General features: G+C 38.7%; 1 protein-coding gene across 2 annotated transcripts in view; it reads right to left on the bottom strand.

Annotated features, from left to right (window-relative positions):
• Positions 1 to 20,530, bottom strand: part of ZBTB41 (zinc finger and BTB domain containing 41) — a 39,676-nt gene extending 19,146 nt beyond the window's left edge. The window contains exons 1-6 of one of the 2 annotated variants that reach the window (XM_059047957.2): positions 20,438 to 20,530; positions 18,585 to 19,824; positions 9,482 to 9,689; positions 8,681 to 8,750; positions 5,357 to 5,504; positions 3,138 to 3,267 (exon numbers count right to left, since the gene is read on the bottom strand). In XM_059047957.2, the coding sequence (XP_058903940.1) occupies positions 3,138 to 3,267; positions 5,357 to 5,504; positions 8,681 to 8,750; positions 9,482 to 9,689; positions 18,585 to 19,707 (1,679 nt within the window). In that variant the 5' untranslated portion in view covers positions 19,708 to 19,824; positions 20,438 to 20,530. The remainder of the gene's footprint in view (positions 1 to 3,137; positions 3,268 to 5,356; positions 5,505 to 8,680; positions 8,751 to 9,481; positions 9,690 to 18,584; positions 19,825 to 20,437) is intronic. The other variant, XM_067027494.1, reaches the window with a different exon arrangement.
• Between the last annotated feature and the right edge of the window lie 224 nt (positions 20,531 to 20,754).

The raw sequence follows: 20,754 nt of genomic DNA, 5'->3' as shown, positions 1-20,754 counted from the left end.
CCAATGTTACAAAGGGAAACCATATAAAAGATACAATGCTTGCTAGTCCTAAATCCTCCCGCCCTACCGACCCTGGATGGGCCACTGTGTAGCCACTGCTGCATTTCCTACAGTTCTAACATTCGGAGATTTCCCACGTACATACACTGCTGAGTAAGGATGGACAAAGTTATTCTGGGGGGGAAGAAAGGAAAACACATGGAAAGGTTGTTTTCTTTTATGGTTTGTTTGCTTTTTGTTTTTACAGGAAGACCTTTAAGGGAAAAAAATTTATAATGCATAAGATAAACTATAATTTACCAATCTGTAAATACAAGTTTTCATATAAATATAGCACACTGATTTTCCTGCCATCATACCCATTTGTTTTTTCTGGAAAGTGGCATTTCTAATCTTTTTAAAATAATGAACTGCTATATACTGAAGGATATAAATATACACATATTGTTTAAAGAACAGTACTAAACGCTTATATGCAGGATAAGACGGAGAACATTCCCATCCCTTACAACACTCCACGTGGTCCTCCTTGGTCCTATCCCCCACCATGTCCCTCTCTCAGAAATAACCATTTATGTAAGTATCCCCTTTCTTTATCTTACTACCTATATAGTGCAAATCACTAAACTATATATCGTATGTTTTTGAAAAACTGAGTAGCAAGCACAAACCTATCAATATGGCCACTACTGGGTAAAGGGCCCACAAGGTAATAGCAGCAGGGTCTCCGTGTCGGCCTGGCCGCTCAGCTTCCCTGAGCGCTGGCACCAGCCCTTTCCAGCCTGTCAGCAGTAAAGTCACGACCAAATACTGCAAAGCACAGGGTTCATCCCAACCAGAACATCTGGCTGGCTGGAGGGGGCCTGGTGCTGGAATCTGGCAGACACGGTCAAAGTGAGTAGGCTGCTGTGTGTATCTGGCTCCTAGGCGTACCATGACCTACGTCTAGTTCTAGTTCTCACGGACAGGTCGCAAAAGAACATTTCTGTGAAATGAAATGAGTATCCTCAGTTAAATCAAGCAGCCAGGCATAAAGACAACAGCAGGAGCCTCTTTAGCATACAGGTACTATACAGCCAGCAGAATACAGATGAAAATTTGGGTCAGCGAGGGGGACATGGGGAGTTGCTGTTCATGGGTGTGAGGTTTCAGTTACATAAGATGAGTAAGTTCTAGAGACCCAGTGTACAGCATCGCGCCTGTGCTTATCAACACCACATTGTACACCCAAGCATGTGCTAAGAGGGTAGATCTCGTGTTAAATGTTCTTCCCACAGTAAAACAATAAAGCCTTGGGGTCAGACCTACTCCAGCATTCTGTCCACTAGGTAACAGAGGAAACATGTCAGCAGGGATCTTAGCACTGACTACCCTCAACATGTCATGGGTCACGGCCACTACGAGTGTGGACTCAGTACCCACCACATAATCACACGGAACAGCCTCGGATCTTCTTTCAGCATCCTGCACATGTGACATCCTGGGATCTTCATTCAGCATCCTCCCGTCAACTCCCTTTGCCTCTTTACCGTATTAAAATTCTTATTTCCTGTTGCCCTGGTCTTCCTCTTCATCAGTTTACTTTCTCTTTCTGGTGAAGCACACCTTCTAGTGGCTTCATGAGAAAGGTTACAGTGAAAGCTAATTTTCTGACACCATGAAGAGTATCTTGATTATTCTCAGACTTGTTGACAGTTTGATTAAGAACAGAATTCTAGGTTGGAATTTATTTTTTTTTTCCATATTTTGAAGGTACAACTGGACCACCTTACTTCCAGTGTTGCTGCTCAGAGAGAAGTGCGAGTAACTCTCATTCTTAATTCTGTGTATGTGACTTTCTCCCTAGAAGAAACAGAAGCACAGACAGGCTTCTCTTTGTCCCCGGTGTTCCGAAACATCAGAGTGCTGCACCTTGGAGTAGGTTTATTTTCATCTAATGTCCTAAGCATTTAATGGGTCATTTCTGTCTGGCAACTCATGTCTTTCAGTTCTGGGAAATCATCTTGAACTATTTCAGTGATGATTTTATTCCCTTCCATTTTCTGTTCTTTCCTTCTGGACCTCTTGCCTGGTTTCCAAATGTTCTAATCTTTGCTTTTCAAGTCTGTATTTTTTTGCTTTTTTTGGAGATTCCTTAACTTTGTCCTGCAATCCATCTGTTAAGGTCTTTACTTTATGGTTCATGCTTTGAATTTCGGGGAGTTCTGATCTGTCACGTCAGTGGCTCATTTGTATAACATCCTGTTCTTATTTAATGGATTCTATATCTTCAACTGAGGATATTAGTAATTGTTTACTTCTTTTTTTGCAAGTTTTCTTCTTCCTGCATAATATGTTTCCTTCAAGTTTTTGTTTCGCTTTGTCTGTGTTGGAATAAATCTCCCATGTTAAAGGTTCTCCTTCTGTGTCTTGTAACTCTTCACTGTCTGCTCATGATTAAGTGTGACAGGCTAAACACAGAAGGGAGGATCAAGGAGCATGGGTAGGCCTTGATGACTCTGTGTTTCACTGTACGTGGTGTGGGTGTATTATTTACCAGGGAATATATTTGTCCTTTGCTTGCTCATGTTTTCAGGGAATTGTTTTCTAATCTACTGTCTGAAGGGTGAAATCTAAAAGCCAAGATGTCCAGCAGCAAGGGCCTGTGTGGGTGAAGGAAGAGAAGCCAGTGATCTGACTTAACGTCTAGAGCAGTTCTGACTCCAGCGCTCCTGATTCCGCCTGTCCTTCACCCTAGTTCCAGAGGCGCCTGAGACTGCCACTTCCCACACCTTTTGTGGGTTCTGGGACGTAAACGAGGCTCTCAGTTTCTCCACTGACACTTTGGGATTCGTCTTCCTCAGATCTGCTAAGTCAGTTACCACTGATACTTCTGCTTTCTAGCTTCCAAACCTGTGTTGCTCTTGTCATTTTTCTGTCTCACCGTCTTTGTAGCTTATGTCTTTAAAATAAATAAATGAACGAACAAACAACCTTCTATAACATATTATATCATTTCTTTTATCCTTAAATTTCAAATCAAAGCATAATTCAAGTATCTTGTGTCTTGTGTTACCCTAAACCTTATAAAATACATTCATTAATTATTACTACATAACAGTACCAGGATGTTTCTGGGTATTTAGATAATTCCTCACCTTTCTCGTACTGATTTCCCACAGATAAAGCAAGTCCATTTTCTCTTTCCACCATGGGTACACTCTATATGGCGTTTCAAATTTCCAGTGTCGTTAAACTGGCGACCACATATATCACATGGAAAAGGACCTAAAAAGGAAAAAATAGTGTGCATCTAAACTTTAAGAATAGACACTAAGTTAAATTTAATATGTATGTTATAAATTCATACCTACCACTACTAATGCATATATCATAACACAATCAATTGTTTTTTACACAATCAATTATTATTATTTTTTACACAATTATTTATTTATAGTTTTCTCTTCCCTTCTAGACTGTTTATTTTATTCCCAGCAGACAGGTTACAATCATCTCTATATTCCTAAAGCTGAGTATGGCACCAGGCATCTAATATAACAAAAGCTGAATAAACTAATGAGTTTATTATAAACTGAAAGAGCCAATTTCTAGTTTGAAATCAGACTGGGTCAAACTAAAAAATGTTACATACCAAATTTCTAGGGAAAGGAGGTAATAAGAAACATTAAAGAATAAACAGAATACTTAAGAGAGCTCATGGTTTGGAAAGGTACTGCTGCTCCTTAGAACCAAAAGATTTTAATGACACTGCCTCTACTGAAAAGACTGTGGCACGTTTCTGTTTAGTCTTACAAAATTAAATACAAATTTCTTACAGTAATATTGACCTTAGCTGGATTCAAAATTTCACCATGATTTTACCAAATAACTGGAGAGAAGACAGAGTTCTACTGAAGGGCAAACTGAAAGGATGACAAAGGACGTGTGAAAAAGAAGTATAACTCGGCTTGCTTCACCCCCCCCCGACCCCGCCCCAATATCTGTGGATTCAACCAACTCCAGATAGAAAATATTTGAAAAAAATTCCAGAAAGTTCCAAAAAGCAAAACTTGAATTTGTCAGGCACTGGCAACCATTTACATAGCATTTATATTGTATTTACAACTATTTAAATAGTATTTATATTGTATTAGGTATTATAAGTAATCGAAAGATGATTTAAAGTATACAGGAGGATGTGCACAGGTTATATGCAAATGCTACACCATTGTATACAAGGGACTGGGGCATCCTGGGATTTGGGTATCTGGAGAGGTCCTGGAACCAACCCCCATGGATACTGAGCGGCAACTGTATTCCTCATTGTGCAATAGAGCCTTGAAAATATGTGAAGATGGCTGTTCTGTCTCCCTTTCCCAAACAAAATATTTCAAGGTCCTTCAAAAGTTTTTCAGATGACATGATTTTAAAGCCCTACGTTGCCATAATTACCCACCTCTAGAATATATGTCAATATCCATCTTGAATGTGGTATCCATAAATGAATACAATATACCAGATCAATTTAAAATCAGTGAGATGATTACCTTCCTAATTCTGAACAATACATTTTTACTAATGTAGTTTAAAACTACAGTTGTTTTTGTCAGTCATATGACGTTACTGGTTCAGACTGTGTCTCTGCTATTAATAAGCCCATCTGAAAAGTGAGGCATTTGGATTCTGTATTATTTTACAGCTCTGCAACTCCCAATGATTAAAAAAAGTCAGATCATTCCCATGTGTACAACTTTGTATTTATTCTTAATTAATTTTAACTTATTTTAACATTTTTTTTACTTTTTTATTTTCTCCTGTATCAACTACCCCTGCCAGCTTTGTCATGTAGCATATTCATAAAGCATGAAATATATTATTTTTATCCAAGTTGTCAATAAAACCATTGAATAGGATAGGGAAAAGGCTACTTGAAAGATAATAATTCATTATTGGGAGTAACTGGCATAAATGTACCTAACTGTACTACCATCTGGAACACAAGTCTCCACCTTGGCCATAAGCATGAGGGAGAGAATTCATCAAATACAATACTGAATTTCAAATATACTAAGTTTACTACACTCTGAAAAATGAGTTTTTTCCAAGACAAAAATGCCTACCCCCAGGCACTCCCAAATCTATCCAACAATCAACTATAAATAAATGCAGTTATGACCACGAATACATCTGCCACCAGAAAACAAAACAAAACAAACCCCATATTTGCTCATCTCCAAGAACAGCAGCAAATCCAGTACCCCTCCCCACGCACACAGCCTCCTTCTCCTCAGTGATTCAACAGCAGGAGCCTCCTCCAGCATGATGTGACCACCAACAGTTGCTATGCTGCTGCTAGGAAAATTAATCTGCTTACCCAGATGGAACTTTTCTTGATGCTTTAACCGTGCAAATCGTGATTTAAAATGTTCTTCACAATAGGTACACTTAAAAGGTTTATCTTGAGAATGGAGAATCATATGTTCCTCCAAGTGTGGTCTTCGAGTAAAAGATTTCTTACAAATCTAAAAGAAAATGCACATAAAATGTAAGGGAACCTGAATTTAAAATAAAAATACAAAGCTCATGATGAAAAATAAACACATATATTCAAGTGGCTAAAGAGAAATTCCTCCTAAAAGAAAAAGCTTTCCAGAAGTATAATCAACTATTGTGCAGAAAAAAATACCTTGGAGGAATTAATTTATTTATTTGTTTTAAAATTAGTACTAAAGTTAGCTAAATTTCAACACCTTACATTTCTAATAGGCTAATTCCTAAGATCATACAGTAATCCTACTATCTTAATCCTGGTCAACATTTCTAAATCCATTAAATTTATATTTTAAATCAATTATGTTATGAATAAAGGTTTTATCACACTTGCCATATATTTGATTAGGAATCGGAGTAAGAAACTTCAGAAAAATTACTTTAAAAAGTTTATCTCTTGAAGTGGTAAGAAAGAATAGACACAACATTTTAAAGAAATTTGGCAGACATCAGATTTAGAAAAGGGGAGGAGGAACTGCTGTAACAATATAGCATGTCCTATACACCAAGCATAACAACCACCACAATACAGCACGTACTATACACACCAGGTATAACAATACAGTGTGTACTATAAGCCAGCTGTAACACAGCGTGTACTATAAGCCAGCTATAACACAGCATGTACGATACACCAGGTATAACATAGCGTGTACTATACACCAGGTATAACAACACAGCACGTATTATACTCCAGGTACAACAACAGCACAGCATGTACTATATACCAGGCACAATGCTAAGTAATTCATGGATTATTTTACTTAATTCTCACAATAAACCTAAGAGGTAGATATAATTGTTATCATTTTGCAGCTGAGGATGATGAAACTTAGTAACGAGAAGAAACCATCTCATAAAGATCCAAATACTTAATAATTAACTTCAATTCCTAGAAGCTGAAATCAGAGAAATGGTGAGAATCTTGTCGTGTATTGGGTTGGCCAAAAGGTTCATTTGGTTTTTTCCGTAAGATGGCTCTAGTAGCACTTAGCTGTCTTTAACTTCATTCGAAATAATTTTGTTAGACTGCATTGTGACAGCTGTTATATCAGTGTGCATTTTTATAAAAAAGTATCAAAATTGGTGAATTTTTGTGTGGCCATTTTAATATTGAAGATGGAAGAAAAAAAGCAACATCTTCGGCATATTATGCTTTATTATTTCAAGAAAGGTAAAAACACAGCTGAAACGCAAAGATTTGTGCAGTGTACGGAGAAGGTGTTGTGACTGATCAAACGTGTCAAAAGTGGTTTGTGAAGTTTCGTGCTGGAGATTTCTTGCTGGACGATGCTCCACGTTGGGGTAGACCAGTTGAGGTTGACGGCGATCAAATCGAGACATTCACTAGAACAATCAGTGTTACACCACATGGGAGATCGCCGATACACTCAAAATATCCAAATCAAAGGCTGAAAATCATCTGCACCAGCTTGTTTATGCTAATTGCTTTGATGTTTGGGTTCCACGTAAGTTAAGCGAAAAAAACCTTCGACCGTATTTCTGCATGCGATTCTCTACTTAAACATAACGAAAACCTTCCGTTTTTAAAACAAATTGTGATGGGCGATGAAAAGTAGATACTGTAAGATATGCGGAAGAGAAGAGATCGTGGGGCAAGTGAAATGAACCACCACCAACCACACCAAAGGCCAGTCTTCATCCAAAGAAGGTGATGTTGTGTATATTGTGAGTTTAGAAGGGAGTGCTCTATTATGAGCTCTTTCGGGAAAACCAAACAATTCCAACAAGTAGCGCTCCCAATTAGACCAAGTAAAAGCAGCACTTGACGAAAAGCGTCCAGAATTAGTCAACAGAAAACACATAATCTTCCATCAGGATACCACAAGACTGCACGTTTCTTTGGTGACCAGGCAAAAATATGTTAGAGCTTGGCTGCGAAGTTCTGATTCATCCGCCGTGTTCACCAGACACTGCACCTTCGGATTTCCATTTACTTCAGTCTTTATAAAACCCTTCTAATTGAAAAAAATTCAATTGGAAGACTGTAACACGCACTTGGAATAGTTCTTTGCTTAAAAAGATAAAAAGTTTTGGGAAGATGGAATTATGAAGTTGCCTGAAAAATGGCAGAAGGTCGTGGAACGAAACCATGGCTACGTTGTTCAATAAAGTTCTTGGTGAAAATGAAAAATGCGTCTTTTATTTTTATTTTAAAACTGAAGGAACTTTTTGGCCAACCCAATATATAAGTTGAAGCCTAGGAGTAAACAAAATGATAGCTGATTACTCCTCTAAACAATATTTACGTAAATAATGAAAAAGTACTTTAGGGGGTGTGGTAGAATAAAAATACATACAAATTCTTTGCTACTTCTATCATTGTGAAATGGAGATTAACTCCACTCCCCTTAAATCTTCCCCGGCTGTAGTGGCTTGTGTGACCAACAGAACATGTTAGAAGTGGTGCTCTGAGACTTCCGAGGTGAGGCCATAAGAAGCCTGAGAGCGTTTACCTCGGCTTCCTGGAACACACACTCACTCTTGGAGCCCAGCTGCCATGCCAGAAGGAAATTCAAGTAGCCCCAGGAAGAGCCAGCTGTCCTTGCTGAGCTTCTAGCTGTCGACCAACACCAGGTTTCCTGCCATGTGAATGAGGCACTTTGGAAGCAGCCCCAAACCAGACCAGATCAGACAGACCATCCATCAGCTGAAAACAACTGAGTGACTTCAGCTGACACCATGTAAAACAGAAGAACTGCCTAGCAAAATCCTGCCCCCATTTATATTACTGACCCCCAAAATGATGAGATACAATGAAATGGTAATTCAAGGCCACTAAGTTTTGAGGTGGTTTGATATATAGCAACAGACAACCAGAAATGGAGGGAAAATTCTAACATTTTATACTCTGTGCAACAGTAACATCACAGTTTCAGACAACTGTAAAAACATGGTATAGTGATTACAATAAAAATAAAAACTAGGATTTCTATTTTTCAGGTCCATCATTCAAAAACTAACTCATACCAGGCTTAATTTACAAAACTATTAGGATAACATTGTATAAAAGAGAGATTCTAAAAGTGATATAAGCTAAGTTTATATTACTTTAACATTTAATTACTTTCCCAAAAGGTCACACTACATTTCATTTGGTTTTCTACTACAAGTTAAAATCTCTTACATCACATTTCCAACTTTCACTCTTAGTCTTCTTAATGGAAATAAATTCTTGTGCATTTTCAGGATGAAATCTATAAGAAAAAAATTAAAAAGGCTGTCAGGAAAAGATTATATTAGTTAAGTCAACATTCTATCTGATATGTTGACAGTGATTACAAGAATCAGGCACTGATTCCTTTCTTAAAGAGACAGGCACATTTGAGTACTTTAAGCATACAAGTATTGCTATTATTTTAATATATGAATATGTGTGCCTAAAGTTATGCAGAAACAGTCAAAGGAAAGCATAATCATACTTCACATATATTCAGGAACCTATCTATTCACAGATCATCTTCAATGCAATTCACGTGACTTGTTTTAGTCCATATTTCAGTAAATTTAATTTCTCAAAGTTAAATATGCAATACTATACTAAATATTCTTTCTCCCACAAATTTTCATACACTAAAGTCAAAGTTGTGCATGCGGAATAAGTCCCCTACAGTTCTAAAACCATACAGGTTGCAAACGTACTTGCCAAAACCCAAGACAGAGAACCCAGGATAACAAAAATTCTGTATCCTAAACTTCTACAGTACAGACTATAGTTTTTGTTTCAGTATCAAAAAACTTCATCTCAATAGCAACAGTAAAAAATAAGAACTAACATTTGCTGTTCTTTTCTTAACAAATTTGTAGTCTAGAAAATGTTAAGCAATGAAAGAATTGGAGACAAGCACCGCGTAGATGTTTTTAGCTCACTACACATTTAAATTAGAAGGCACACTCGAGTACATTACGGAAGCAAGATAATACTTGCCTCTTAACGTGCTTGGCTAAAGTCTTCTTGCTTGCATGAAGTTTATTACAATAAGGGCACTTGTGCTCCTTCTTATGAAATTCTGTTTCATTACTGTGCTTCTTTCTGTGAACAGTTAGGTTAGACTTTGTCGAATAGCGCTGGTGACAAATATCACACTCAAAGGGCTTCTCACCTGTGTGAACACGTGTGTGGCTCTCATATTTTCCTAGAAAAAGACAGAAGTTAAAATTAAATTCAGCACATTTACTACATAGTGATTGAAATTTGACAGTGGAATAAAATCTCCTGATTAACAGTATATTTAGAAGCCATGAATTGAATTTTCAGATTTGGCAGACCTTTTAAAAATATTTTAAAAGGCAATATAATATGTTATATATCTTATATATTTTCATCTCTCTTCACAAAGAAGGTAATCTGGAAAGGGTACTACAAATCTAGTATACTCAGCAAAATTTATACTTCACTATGGTCCATTCCTACAAGACCTCTCCAACTTATAAGACATTAAGACACAAGTAAATCACCTGTACTTGACTGTATGCTTAATACTAAGCTACTAAGGCCAATATATATGGGCAGTATCAAGGGAAGTAAGAAAAGGAAAAAATGAACAGGTATAATGTACAGACATATTAATGTGAGATTTGTATTATATTCTGAATGCATATCTGAGTTCCAAACAAATGTTACAGGTATTTCCAATAGAAAGAATCAAGAAATTTTAACCCTCCTACACTGCTGGGAATGTAAATTGGTGCAGCCACTATGGAAAACAGTATGGAGGTTCCTTTAAAAAAAGTAAAAATAGAGTTACCATATGATCCAGCAATCTCACTCCTGGGCATATATCCAGAAAAGACAACTAATTCAAAAAGTTTCATACACACCAATGTTCACAGCAGCACTATTTACAATAGCCAAGACCTGGAAGCAACCTAAATGTACACTGACAGATGAATGGATAAAGAAGATGTGGTGTATATATTTATATAATATATATTATATATATATATATATACACAATGAAATATTACCCACTCATAAAAATAATGAAATACTGACATTTGCAGCAACATGGATGGACCTAGAGATTATCATACCAAGTGAAGTAAGCCAGACAAAGACAAATATTATTCTCATTTATATGTGGAATCTAAAAAAATACAAATGAACTTATTTACAAACAGAAACAGACTCACAGACATAACAGATCTATCATGGAAAAGAATCTTAAAAAAAAAAAAAAATATATATATATATACAACTGAATAACTTTGCTGTACACTTGAAACTAATACAATATTATATATCAACTATAGTTCAATAAAAAAATTAAAATAAAAAAAAGAAATTTTAACACAGCCTGTCCAAAGAGAAAAGTGGCAATAAAAAATGAAATACAAGGATACATTTTGGCTTAATTCTTACTTATATTACTACGTATACTAAAATTCTTTTACATCATTATTTAGAATATAAATTTCCCCATTACAGAGGCAGAACAGCATCATAGATAAGGGCACAGACCCTGGATCCAGCCACCTGGATTATGAATCCCAGTTCTTCTTCTTTTTTTTTTTTTTTTTTTGTGGTACGCGGGCCTCACTGTTGTGGCCTCTCCCGTTGCGGAGCACAGGCTCCGGACGCTCAGGCTCCGCGGCCACGGCTCACGGGCCCAGCCGCTCCGCGGCATGTGGGATCCTCCCAGACCGGGAAACGAACCCGTGTCTCCTGCATCGGCAGGCGGATTCTCAACCACTGCGCCACCAGGGAAGCCCTGAATCCCAGTTCTTTAAATTGCAGGTTATGTGACCTTGGACAAGTAACCTTTCTAAGCCTCAAATCTTTCTCATCTGGAAAAATAATAATGGAATAATAGATTCACCTCACAGGACTGTTGTAATAATAAATAAATTAATACACATAAAACACTTATAACTGTGTCAACCCATTATAAGCTATCAATTAATGTTGGCCATGATTATTAACCTGTAATCAAGTTGTGAATGTGCACATCTAGTAGATTAAAATAGAAATCTCAATTAAGGATACTTGCGAGTGAAAGGCAATAAAAATAAGAAAAAAATACTATCAATATGAAGAGTAATTTTCAATGAAAAGCTTAGCTTTGCTTTGTCCTGGAAAAAAAAAAAAGTATAAATTTTTCTTCAGGCTAAAGCTAATGTGAAAGTACAGCATTTCATCCATACACTTTTAAAAAATATATAAATCATAAATATATCATGGAGATTAGATAAAACCCAAAATATTCAAAGACCACTGAGAAAAAAAGATAATCATAATTATTCATCTACTTAGTAAATACATTCCTCAACTTATTACATGTATCTAAATATGATTATATTTAATAAACACAGTATATTATCTAAAAATTAACTGCACTGCACTTACATAAGAATATTGAGGAAAGGGAACCAAGGTATTTTCTTTAGGGTGGGGGGAAGGATGACAATCATAAGCAAAGTAAAACAAAAGTATGACAAAAATCTAGTAGGTATTTAGGTACTAACCATATGATGATGATCTATGCATCTTTTACATGCATGCAGTCAGGAAGCTCGGCCACTGTTTGGGCACCTACTAAATTAGCTGTGTGATCTTATGCCAGTAATTTAACCTCTGTCTGCCTGCGTTATTAACACTTCATGGGGCTGTGAGAAGTAAACAAATTAATATGTACATGACACTTAAAACATCCTAGCACATAGTAAGCATTAGTGAATATTAATCATCATCATCATTATTATTATTATTATTAGGATTACTGGCCACAGGACGGGCACATAGATATAGCTCAAGTATAAATATGCATACACCTGGCTTACGAATATGTTATAACAGATCACACTGGAGTTTCAGCTCTCTGAAAGTACTGTAAGAACTTGACTTTGTACCCTGGCCATTGTTAAACACGCCTGGTATCTCCCCAGTTCTCCCTCTGCCACTGTGGGGGCACGAGCGCACTGCTACGTGTATACACACACCGGAGCAGCACCAGTTCCCCCGCTGTGGTCAAGGGATCAGAGCGAATGTGGGGGGGCTTGCCTGGGCGAGAGGCGCGCTTGTGTGTCCCAAGGCGAACCTTCGCACAGACATCACAAATCACAAGTAGGTTCCCAAAAACAAGAGTTGAGGTACATTATGGCTTAGATCAGTGTTTCACAAACTAAAAATCATTAGTGTCAATAAAATCAATTCTGTGGGTTATGATTAGCGCCGGGGGGAAGATGGGAACAGAACACAGTAGACAACATCAGAGTGCATTCACATTAGATTCACGCAATTATTTTGCTTCAGTGCATGTTATGAGCACATGTATATATATATATATATATATATATATATATATATATATACATATGTATATAGCATTATAATATATGTATTTCTGATCTTCAACCATCCCCCCCAAAAAAGTTGGAAAAGCACTGATTTTTATTACTTTTTGCAGGGTATAACCAGACCAATACTGCTATAGCATAATTTATTTGGGGAAATGTTTTCTGAGTTGATTTTAATCTTTCTCTATTATAGTATGGCATGCTTGTATTGGATTCCTTAATATTTGTTACACATCTACTGAATATGAGAAAAGGTACAGAATCCAAACATTATCAATATGTACTAATAACCCACAATTCTAATTTGGCAAAGGTAGGGGTCATTTTATGGAATTAAAAAAAAAGTTTTCCTTGACTGCGAAAGTTTTCACATTTTTCATAAACTCGCTTTTTAAATTATGGAAATGAATCAAGAGTACACAGTATGATTTTAAGTGACTAAGTCACAAGTGATTTTTGGAACAGGACCGTTCTTACCTGGGGATTGACTGTGCCTGCTTAGCACAGACTCTTAGGACTGAAGGCTAACTTATCAACCCCCTACAGCTCAAGTCTCCTGGTTTTTTACACCCAAGTGAACAGGAAGAGCAATTTAATAAAAATCTTAAATTATAAGAAAAATCTTAACCCAAACTTTTATTTTCTATGAAAATGCCTTTGATGGAAAGATGAATTAGTAGAATTTTCCATTTATCTGTAGTCAAGAAATTCTTGCTTGCAAATAAAAATTAAGTTATATGTTGTTGAATATTAAAGCCATCAAGTGGCAGTTAAATTAAAAATCAAAACCACTTTTGATTGTTAAACTTCCATTTACCTACAGACCAGTAGACTTAACAGGATTTAACCAAAAAACAAAACAAAACAAAAAAATCATTTTAAAATAAATTCAGCAAAGTCCAAAGAGACCAATGAAAATACATGCATTTGAATAATTCATTATAACATTTAGAACCTCTAAAGTAAAAAAAAAAATTTGTTATGTTATTATTCAAATTTAATGCACAGAGGCATTGCAGGACCTGTTACCTGCATGGATTTGAATTTCTGACCATCAGAAGAGACACAACTTCTGAGGGAATGCTGAACCCCAAAGTCAGATAAATGTCCAAAGAAATTCTATGCTTAAATCAATTGGTAGGGATGTGTGGGGGTTCTCCTCAGCATAAACACAATCAACACATATATGTTTCTTCTCTTATGGGGTAGGGGGAATTCAATAATAATGTATAAATCAAATGTTCACTTCAAAGTTATCAAATAGTTTCCATAAAAAAAAAACACCCTCAGTATTCTTTCAAAGAACACTAAACTATGCCCCACCATTCTTAATCACCAACAGAAAACAAATAATATTAAGAAATTTCATCCACAGCATTTTTCTGACTGAATCCCAGTATGAATTGTGTCCCAAATCAGGACACACAAAATAAAGATATTTTCACATAACAAAACTTGACCTTGTGCTTCACTCCATATGGGTCATGCAAAATTATTATCAGATTTCATACGGAGGTCTTACAAAGAGAAACATCACCAAATTAGCTCACTATATCTCATATGCCAAATCTTAAATTAACCTTGAATTTATTCATTTGGCATACCCTAAAGAATAATTTAACTAAAATATTTAACATTAAAGTAGAGAATTATGCTACTGTCATTACTCTTTTCTACTCAGAACCAAGCAGAATCTGTCAGGATGGTCTACAGAGTCACATTTTTTTTTAAGTTTTTAAACATTTTCTACCTCTAGAAAAGATTAAATTTAATCTAAGGAAAGATTTTAGTTCACAGGAGGAACGACAAAAAAGATAAATTATCCAAATGTTTTCTCTCACTCCCACCTGTCATCTTCTCACCATTTTTGCCTTTTCACCAGCTAGGTTTTGGGTACAGGGGGGAAAGGTCAAAGGACTCTTATTTGCATGAGAACAGGCTGAGAGGAGGACAGCTGGGAGCCAAAGGAAAAAATACAACTGGATCAGGAATCTCACTCTGAGCAACTATTAAGCACGTCAAAAAAGATAAAAGTTCCAAAGTGCTGGAATCAAATGACTAAACTACATACTGTGGAGCTAATGGTTCCAGCAGAAGGTCTCATAGTTTATTAATTCTCTGTCCTAAATCCACTCTGAGACAGCAAGTTAAAGACTTCTTACAAGTCCAAAGTCAGAGTCAACTTTTCACCTTAGTTCAATTAAACAAGAGCTCACTGAAGACTTATTATCTGAAATGACCTGGGGTATCACGAAGGATACTAACCAGAAGTAACATACAAACCCTTCAAGCTCACAATCTAATGATACAGGGAAATAACAATCAAAATTCTAGGTGGAATCCTATGAAGGGATTAAAATCCTATGAAAGAAATGTGGGTGATATGAGGATTACTGGAAAGTAGCCCTTGAACTGTTTTAAGAATAAAGAGGACTTCTGATAAGGATGATAAAGGAGGACATTTAAGAAACACAGGTCTGGGCTGCCCTGGTGGCGCAATGGTTGAGGGTCCGCCTGCCAATGCAGGGGACGCGGGTTCGCGCCCCGGTCCGGGAAAATCCCACATACCGCGGAGCAGCTGGGCCCATGAGCCGTGGCCGCTGAGCCTGAGCGTCCAGAGCCTGTGCTCCGCGATGCGAGGGGCCACGGCACCCGTGTACCGGGCGGGGGGGGAAAGAAACACAGGTCTTCTCCATCTGCATATTCTTTTTCACTCTACCCATCACCGGTCCACTGAAGCCTATATTCAGGGCACCTCTGATCTGCTCCCATCCCACATCCCAATGCTGTACATCTTCCTAGGCCAAGCCTGCAACACCTCCAACTTCCTTCTCATCACTGAAGCCAGAGTATCTTTCTAAAACTCCTATGGCCGTCATTTCCTTTGTCAAAGTTTTCTCAACTTTCTATCACTTACTGGATAAAACCTCCTCTGTACTGCATACAAACCATTAAAACTTGACCTCTGCTTACTTGCCAATCCTCAACTCTTGTCATTTTCATTATGCCTCCTTGCCCACCCCGAAATCACCCTGCCCTTAGCAATTTCCAGAACACAGCTACCTCCATGTCTTTGCAGTTGTGGTCCTTCTGCCTTGTAAGTTCCTCCCTATTCTTTAGGTCTGAGCTCAAACGCTACCTGCTCTGTGAAATCTTTCCTGATTCCTATAAGCCTCTGTATTTGTCCTGATAAGATGATCTAATTGTCATACAATTGTATTTGTGCATGTACTCATTAACCTCTAAGATTCTTGAGGACAGAGAATATATCATTTCATATTTATTTGTTTAGTGTTTGGCATAGTAGACACACACACACACAAACTGCATTAATGATGAATAAGAGAAGCTAGCATTCCCCACACACCTAAATTTCACACGATATTTTAAGTGATTCACAAGGACTATCCCATTTAATCCTCATAGTAACCCCCATGAGAAGGTACCATTAGCATCGTCCCACTCTATCTGTGAGGAAACAAAAGTACACACACAGGTTAAGCAACTCACATAAGACCTGGATTCAAAAACGCAGGCAGTCTGACATCACCACAGCTCATACTTTGTACCAATATGATAAAATCACAACCGCAATCTTTTGCTTGCTCTCTCTCTTTCTCGGTACTGGGGAAAAGCCAGCAAGCCCCAACGAAGCTAAGCAAGAGAGGGGCTCGATAAGAGGGGTATAATGTAAAATACATTCAGGAAGGAGGCTGGAAATAAGCTGACAATGTGCCCTATTGATTCCCACAATTATCTGATGATCTGAACTGAATTTGGTCAAAAAACCTGCAAAACGCCTTCCTCTTAGTACATTAGGACCTTGGCCTTGAGCACTCTTTCCCCAAATAGTGTGCACAGAACTCTACTTTCCTGGGAGTTTCCAAGGAGAACCCCAAAAGTGTCTAGTGGTAAAATTTTTATTTGAGGAAATGCCAGGTTAAGTAAAACGAATAGGTTTCTTTACCAAAGAATTTGAGAGCATTAATACAGATAGATGAGTATAGTTATCCCCATCTTACCTGAACACAGAACCCCTTGCTCATGACGTATCTCACAAGCCTAGTTAGTGTTCAATAGGACAGGTTGAGGCCTACAATGCCATTTGCAAACTGACCCCTACCCACACACCTCAAGTCAAATTAGGTCAAATTAAGGTGTAATACAGGAAGCATGTGCTAAGAATACAAAGTCTAAAAAAGAGAATCAACTGGAAAGATGAAATGTTGTCAGGTATCTCAATCCAAAAATGTTGTTCTCTTCTCTATATCCGTCACAGCATCTGTTCACAGCTCTTCAAGAGCATTTACCAACCTGAGTTTAACACGCTACTTGTATCCACACACTCTTCCAACTGACCTACTCAAAAAAAGTTGTTTTATTCATTTGTATAGAAACTTAAACACAGTAAAAATAGCAATAAATAATTATTAAATTGGATTGTCAAAAGCATTCTGATTTAGAAAAAAATATTCAAAGGCATAATAAAAAGCAAAAGAGGTTACCACTGCTATGCCATAGTTTACACTATCAAATATTTTGAGAGCAAATAATTACCAATGCCTATGTAAATGCAAATGTAACCAATTTCCACCTATGCCAATAACAACTCAACACTCCAAGACACATTGGGATATATTAAACTGTATAAGTAATTTTACAAGGTCAAATTACACTTATCTCTTCTTTTTATCATTCTATGCGGTTGAATATATTTCCCAGTTTCATAACTTTGATTTACATGTAAATAGCTGAACTGCTGCAATTCAAAAGTTCATATTAGAAAGTCCATATAAGATACCTCCAAAAATTATTTTACTAGCAAATATCAGATCTCTTGAAAGTAAATATTCACTGATAAATTTTTAACTTAAGGTTAGAGACATTTCCTACATATGCTTTTTTAATAAAGAAAAAGTTGATTTATTCATTATAATAACCCAAGAATACTATTAGGATACTTCCTTAAGTGTCTACAGAATGAAATTACATTTAGCACAGTTTTATTCTTAACTATGTATCAGACTAATCTGAAACATCCCAATTCTAAACAGTACTGGATACTGGAAAAGTGACTGTATTTATGAGTCACATATTACCATGCTCAAGGGGAAATAGTATACAAATTATTAAATTATATCTAATATAACCGAATTCAATTTTCTATAATGACTCAAAAATATCAGTTACCTATGAAATTGAATTAGCATATAAATCAAAGCTCTACATTCGTAATTACTGATACTCTGGAATTTTTCACACTAAATACAGGAACTAATGATCTGTCACCTACTGCCGGGACATGAGGAAGAGAAAATAAAGGATAATATAAATACTTAATTCCTGAATCACAACAGGCCTATAATAACAAGATAAAATATGTATCAAAAATCAAATATCCTCCCTACTTAAGTTTTCTTTTTAAAAGTTACTTTCGGGTTTCCCTGGTGGCGCGGTGGTTGAGAGTCCGCCTGCCGATGCAAGGGACACGGGTTCGTGCCCCGGTCCGGGAAGATCCCACGTGCCACGGAGCGGCTGGGCCCGTGAGCCGTGGCCGCTGCGCCTGCGCGTCCGGAGCCTGTGCCCCGCAACGGGAGAGGCCACAACAGTGAGAGGCCCGCGTACCACCACCAAAAAAAAAAAGTTACTTTTAAAGTTTAGTTTTTAACTATCGCCTTTAAAATATCCATGAAAAGTAAGTTATTAGGGACAGGAAACAAGCTTTCTTTTCTTACCTATGCGGTCAAATGTCTTATCGCATTTGGGACACTGCAGTATTTTTTTGTTACTGTTCTGAATGACTACAGGGGTTAATCCCTCATGAATGCTTCCGACCGGATCACCAGCCTCGGGCTCCTCTTCTGCATCATTGGGATCCTTTTCACTGTGCTCTTCAATGTCAGAGTATTCATCTGACATTTCCTCCTCTAGCTCATCCTCTTCAGCATTACATTCACTGCCGGGATCCTCAGAATCATTTCTATCTGACTTTTCCTTATCAAAACTGTCTTGATTCAAATTGTCTGACCCATCACCACTTTCTTGTTCATCATCACTGGTGTCATCAAACTTAACGGGGCACTTCCGGTTCCGCTTTGATCTCCTTGTGGAAAAACTTCTCTCCAGCATTTTTAACCCATGTTTTTTCCCTAGTAAAAGGGATCTATGGGTTTTCGCCAAATGATTCTCTAAAGACTTCTTATAACAAAAATGTCTACTACAGAATTTACACTGATGACTACTCGATAGTCTTCCAGTTAACTCACTTAGTGTTTCTTCTGGTGATGATCTTTCATTTAGCTCAGACTGAAAGGTGGCAACATTTTCGTTATTTAGCAGCTTAACTGCATCTATAATATCCAGGAATTTTGCAGCCTCTAAAACAAGAGGGATTTCATATTTGTACACAAAAAATTCTGATGTGTAAAGAAATTCAAGCAAATGCTGAAAAACGGAGTGCGTTACGTGATCCAGGGTGACAACATCCGTGCTTGGATTTTTGCTCAAACACGCATGAAAATAACTACTGCCAACAGCAACGACGACTTTGTGCGCACTAAATTCTTTTCCTTCTACTATGATAAGTAGGTCACAGAAAGACGGCTGCTTCTGCCTATCATCATTTAAATACTTCAGCAAGTTCTTATTGTACTGCAAAGAACTCAGAAGTTTTCTCTGATCCGGAGAGGGAGGAAGTTCCTGATAACAGCGAAGAGCTTCAGGAGCTGGTCTTTCCGCGGAATGAGTGTAGGTTACTTGCTCACACTCCACTGCAACATTTCCTTCCGAAGAATCTTTACGGTAGCCTAGATGGATCTTCTCGTCAAGATGTGAAGTAACCTTTCTCCTTTTCTTCATTGCAGTACAACGGTATCAGAACAAGAAACTTCATAAGTGTCTTGAGGGATTTATAAAGGAAAACTAGATTGTCTAGGATCACAGCTTCTGGAGGGGCGTGCCCGAGGGTTGCATGGTCTGCGAAAAGAGTAAGAACCATGAAGAATACCTGCATGGCCAAGCGATCCTCAATCATTCGCGGCATTGTCAACAAATCCTTCCTAACGAGAACTAAATTATGATAAAGTCACCGCTTCCACTCATTCGTGGCTAAGATTTTAGGGCGGAGAACAAGGAGGGCCGGGTTAGAAAACACAGCCAACAAAAGAATAATTTTAAAGGAGGCAGAGCACACCTTGCAGGCCCGATTCCCGAACCGGGTAAGGGAAAGGGGGGCAGAAAGGGAGGCTCCGCGGAGCCCGCCGTGGGTGCAGGTCGAGGCGGCCACCTTCGCGGTGCAGGGGCGCCAGGACAGTGACAACCAGGCCGTCGCGGCCGCGGAACCCACGCCCCCCATTAATACGCTTTCCAGGGGCGACTAGGCGCACCTCCTCGGGGCCGGCGAGCGTCCAAATGCTGGAGGCGCCCGGCGGGACGGCCCCGGGAGGCGCGGAGAGGAGAGCGGGTCACCCGGGGGACGGCCGCCGGAGCAGAGCCTCCTCGGGCCCCGCCGGGTGGAGACCGCGCCGCCGAGGGCGCCCCCGCCGCCCGCCAACCCGCTCCCCGCGCAGACGCCCCGCGCGTCCATTACCGGGAACCCAGGGCTACCCGGTTGGCTCCCGGCCGCTGAGCTCCACTCCGGGAGCGCTCGCTCTGGCGCCGACCCACTTCCGGGTTCAGCCCCCGGCCCCGCCCGCCCTTCCCCTCTTGACGCCCTGCCGCCGCCGCCGCAGCCACCGAGCACGTCAACCGCGCGCGCAGCCTCGCGGCCGCCAGACACCCCGGCGCGCGACCCTGCGCCGGCACTACGCATGTGCGCGCACCCTCCCTGCGCATGCTCCGTGAGGCTCCGCGTCACCCCCGCTGCGACCCCAGCGACTTCATGAGTCCGTTAGTCCGGGTTTTCGC

Source organism: Kogia breviceps, chromosome 1, assembly GCF_026419965.1.
Source record: "Kogia breviceps isolate mKogBre1 chromosome 1, mKogBre1 haplotype 1, whole genome shotgun sequence".
Classification (NCBI taxonomy): Eukaryota; Metazoa; Chordata; class Mammalia; order Artiodactyla; family Physeteridae; genus Kogia; species Kogia breviceps.
This window is presented reverse-complemented; position numbering and strand designations above follow the sequence as displayed.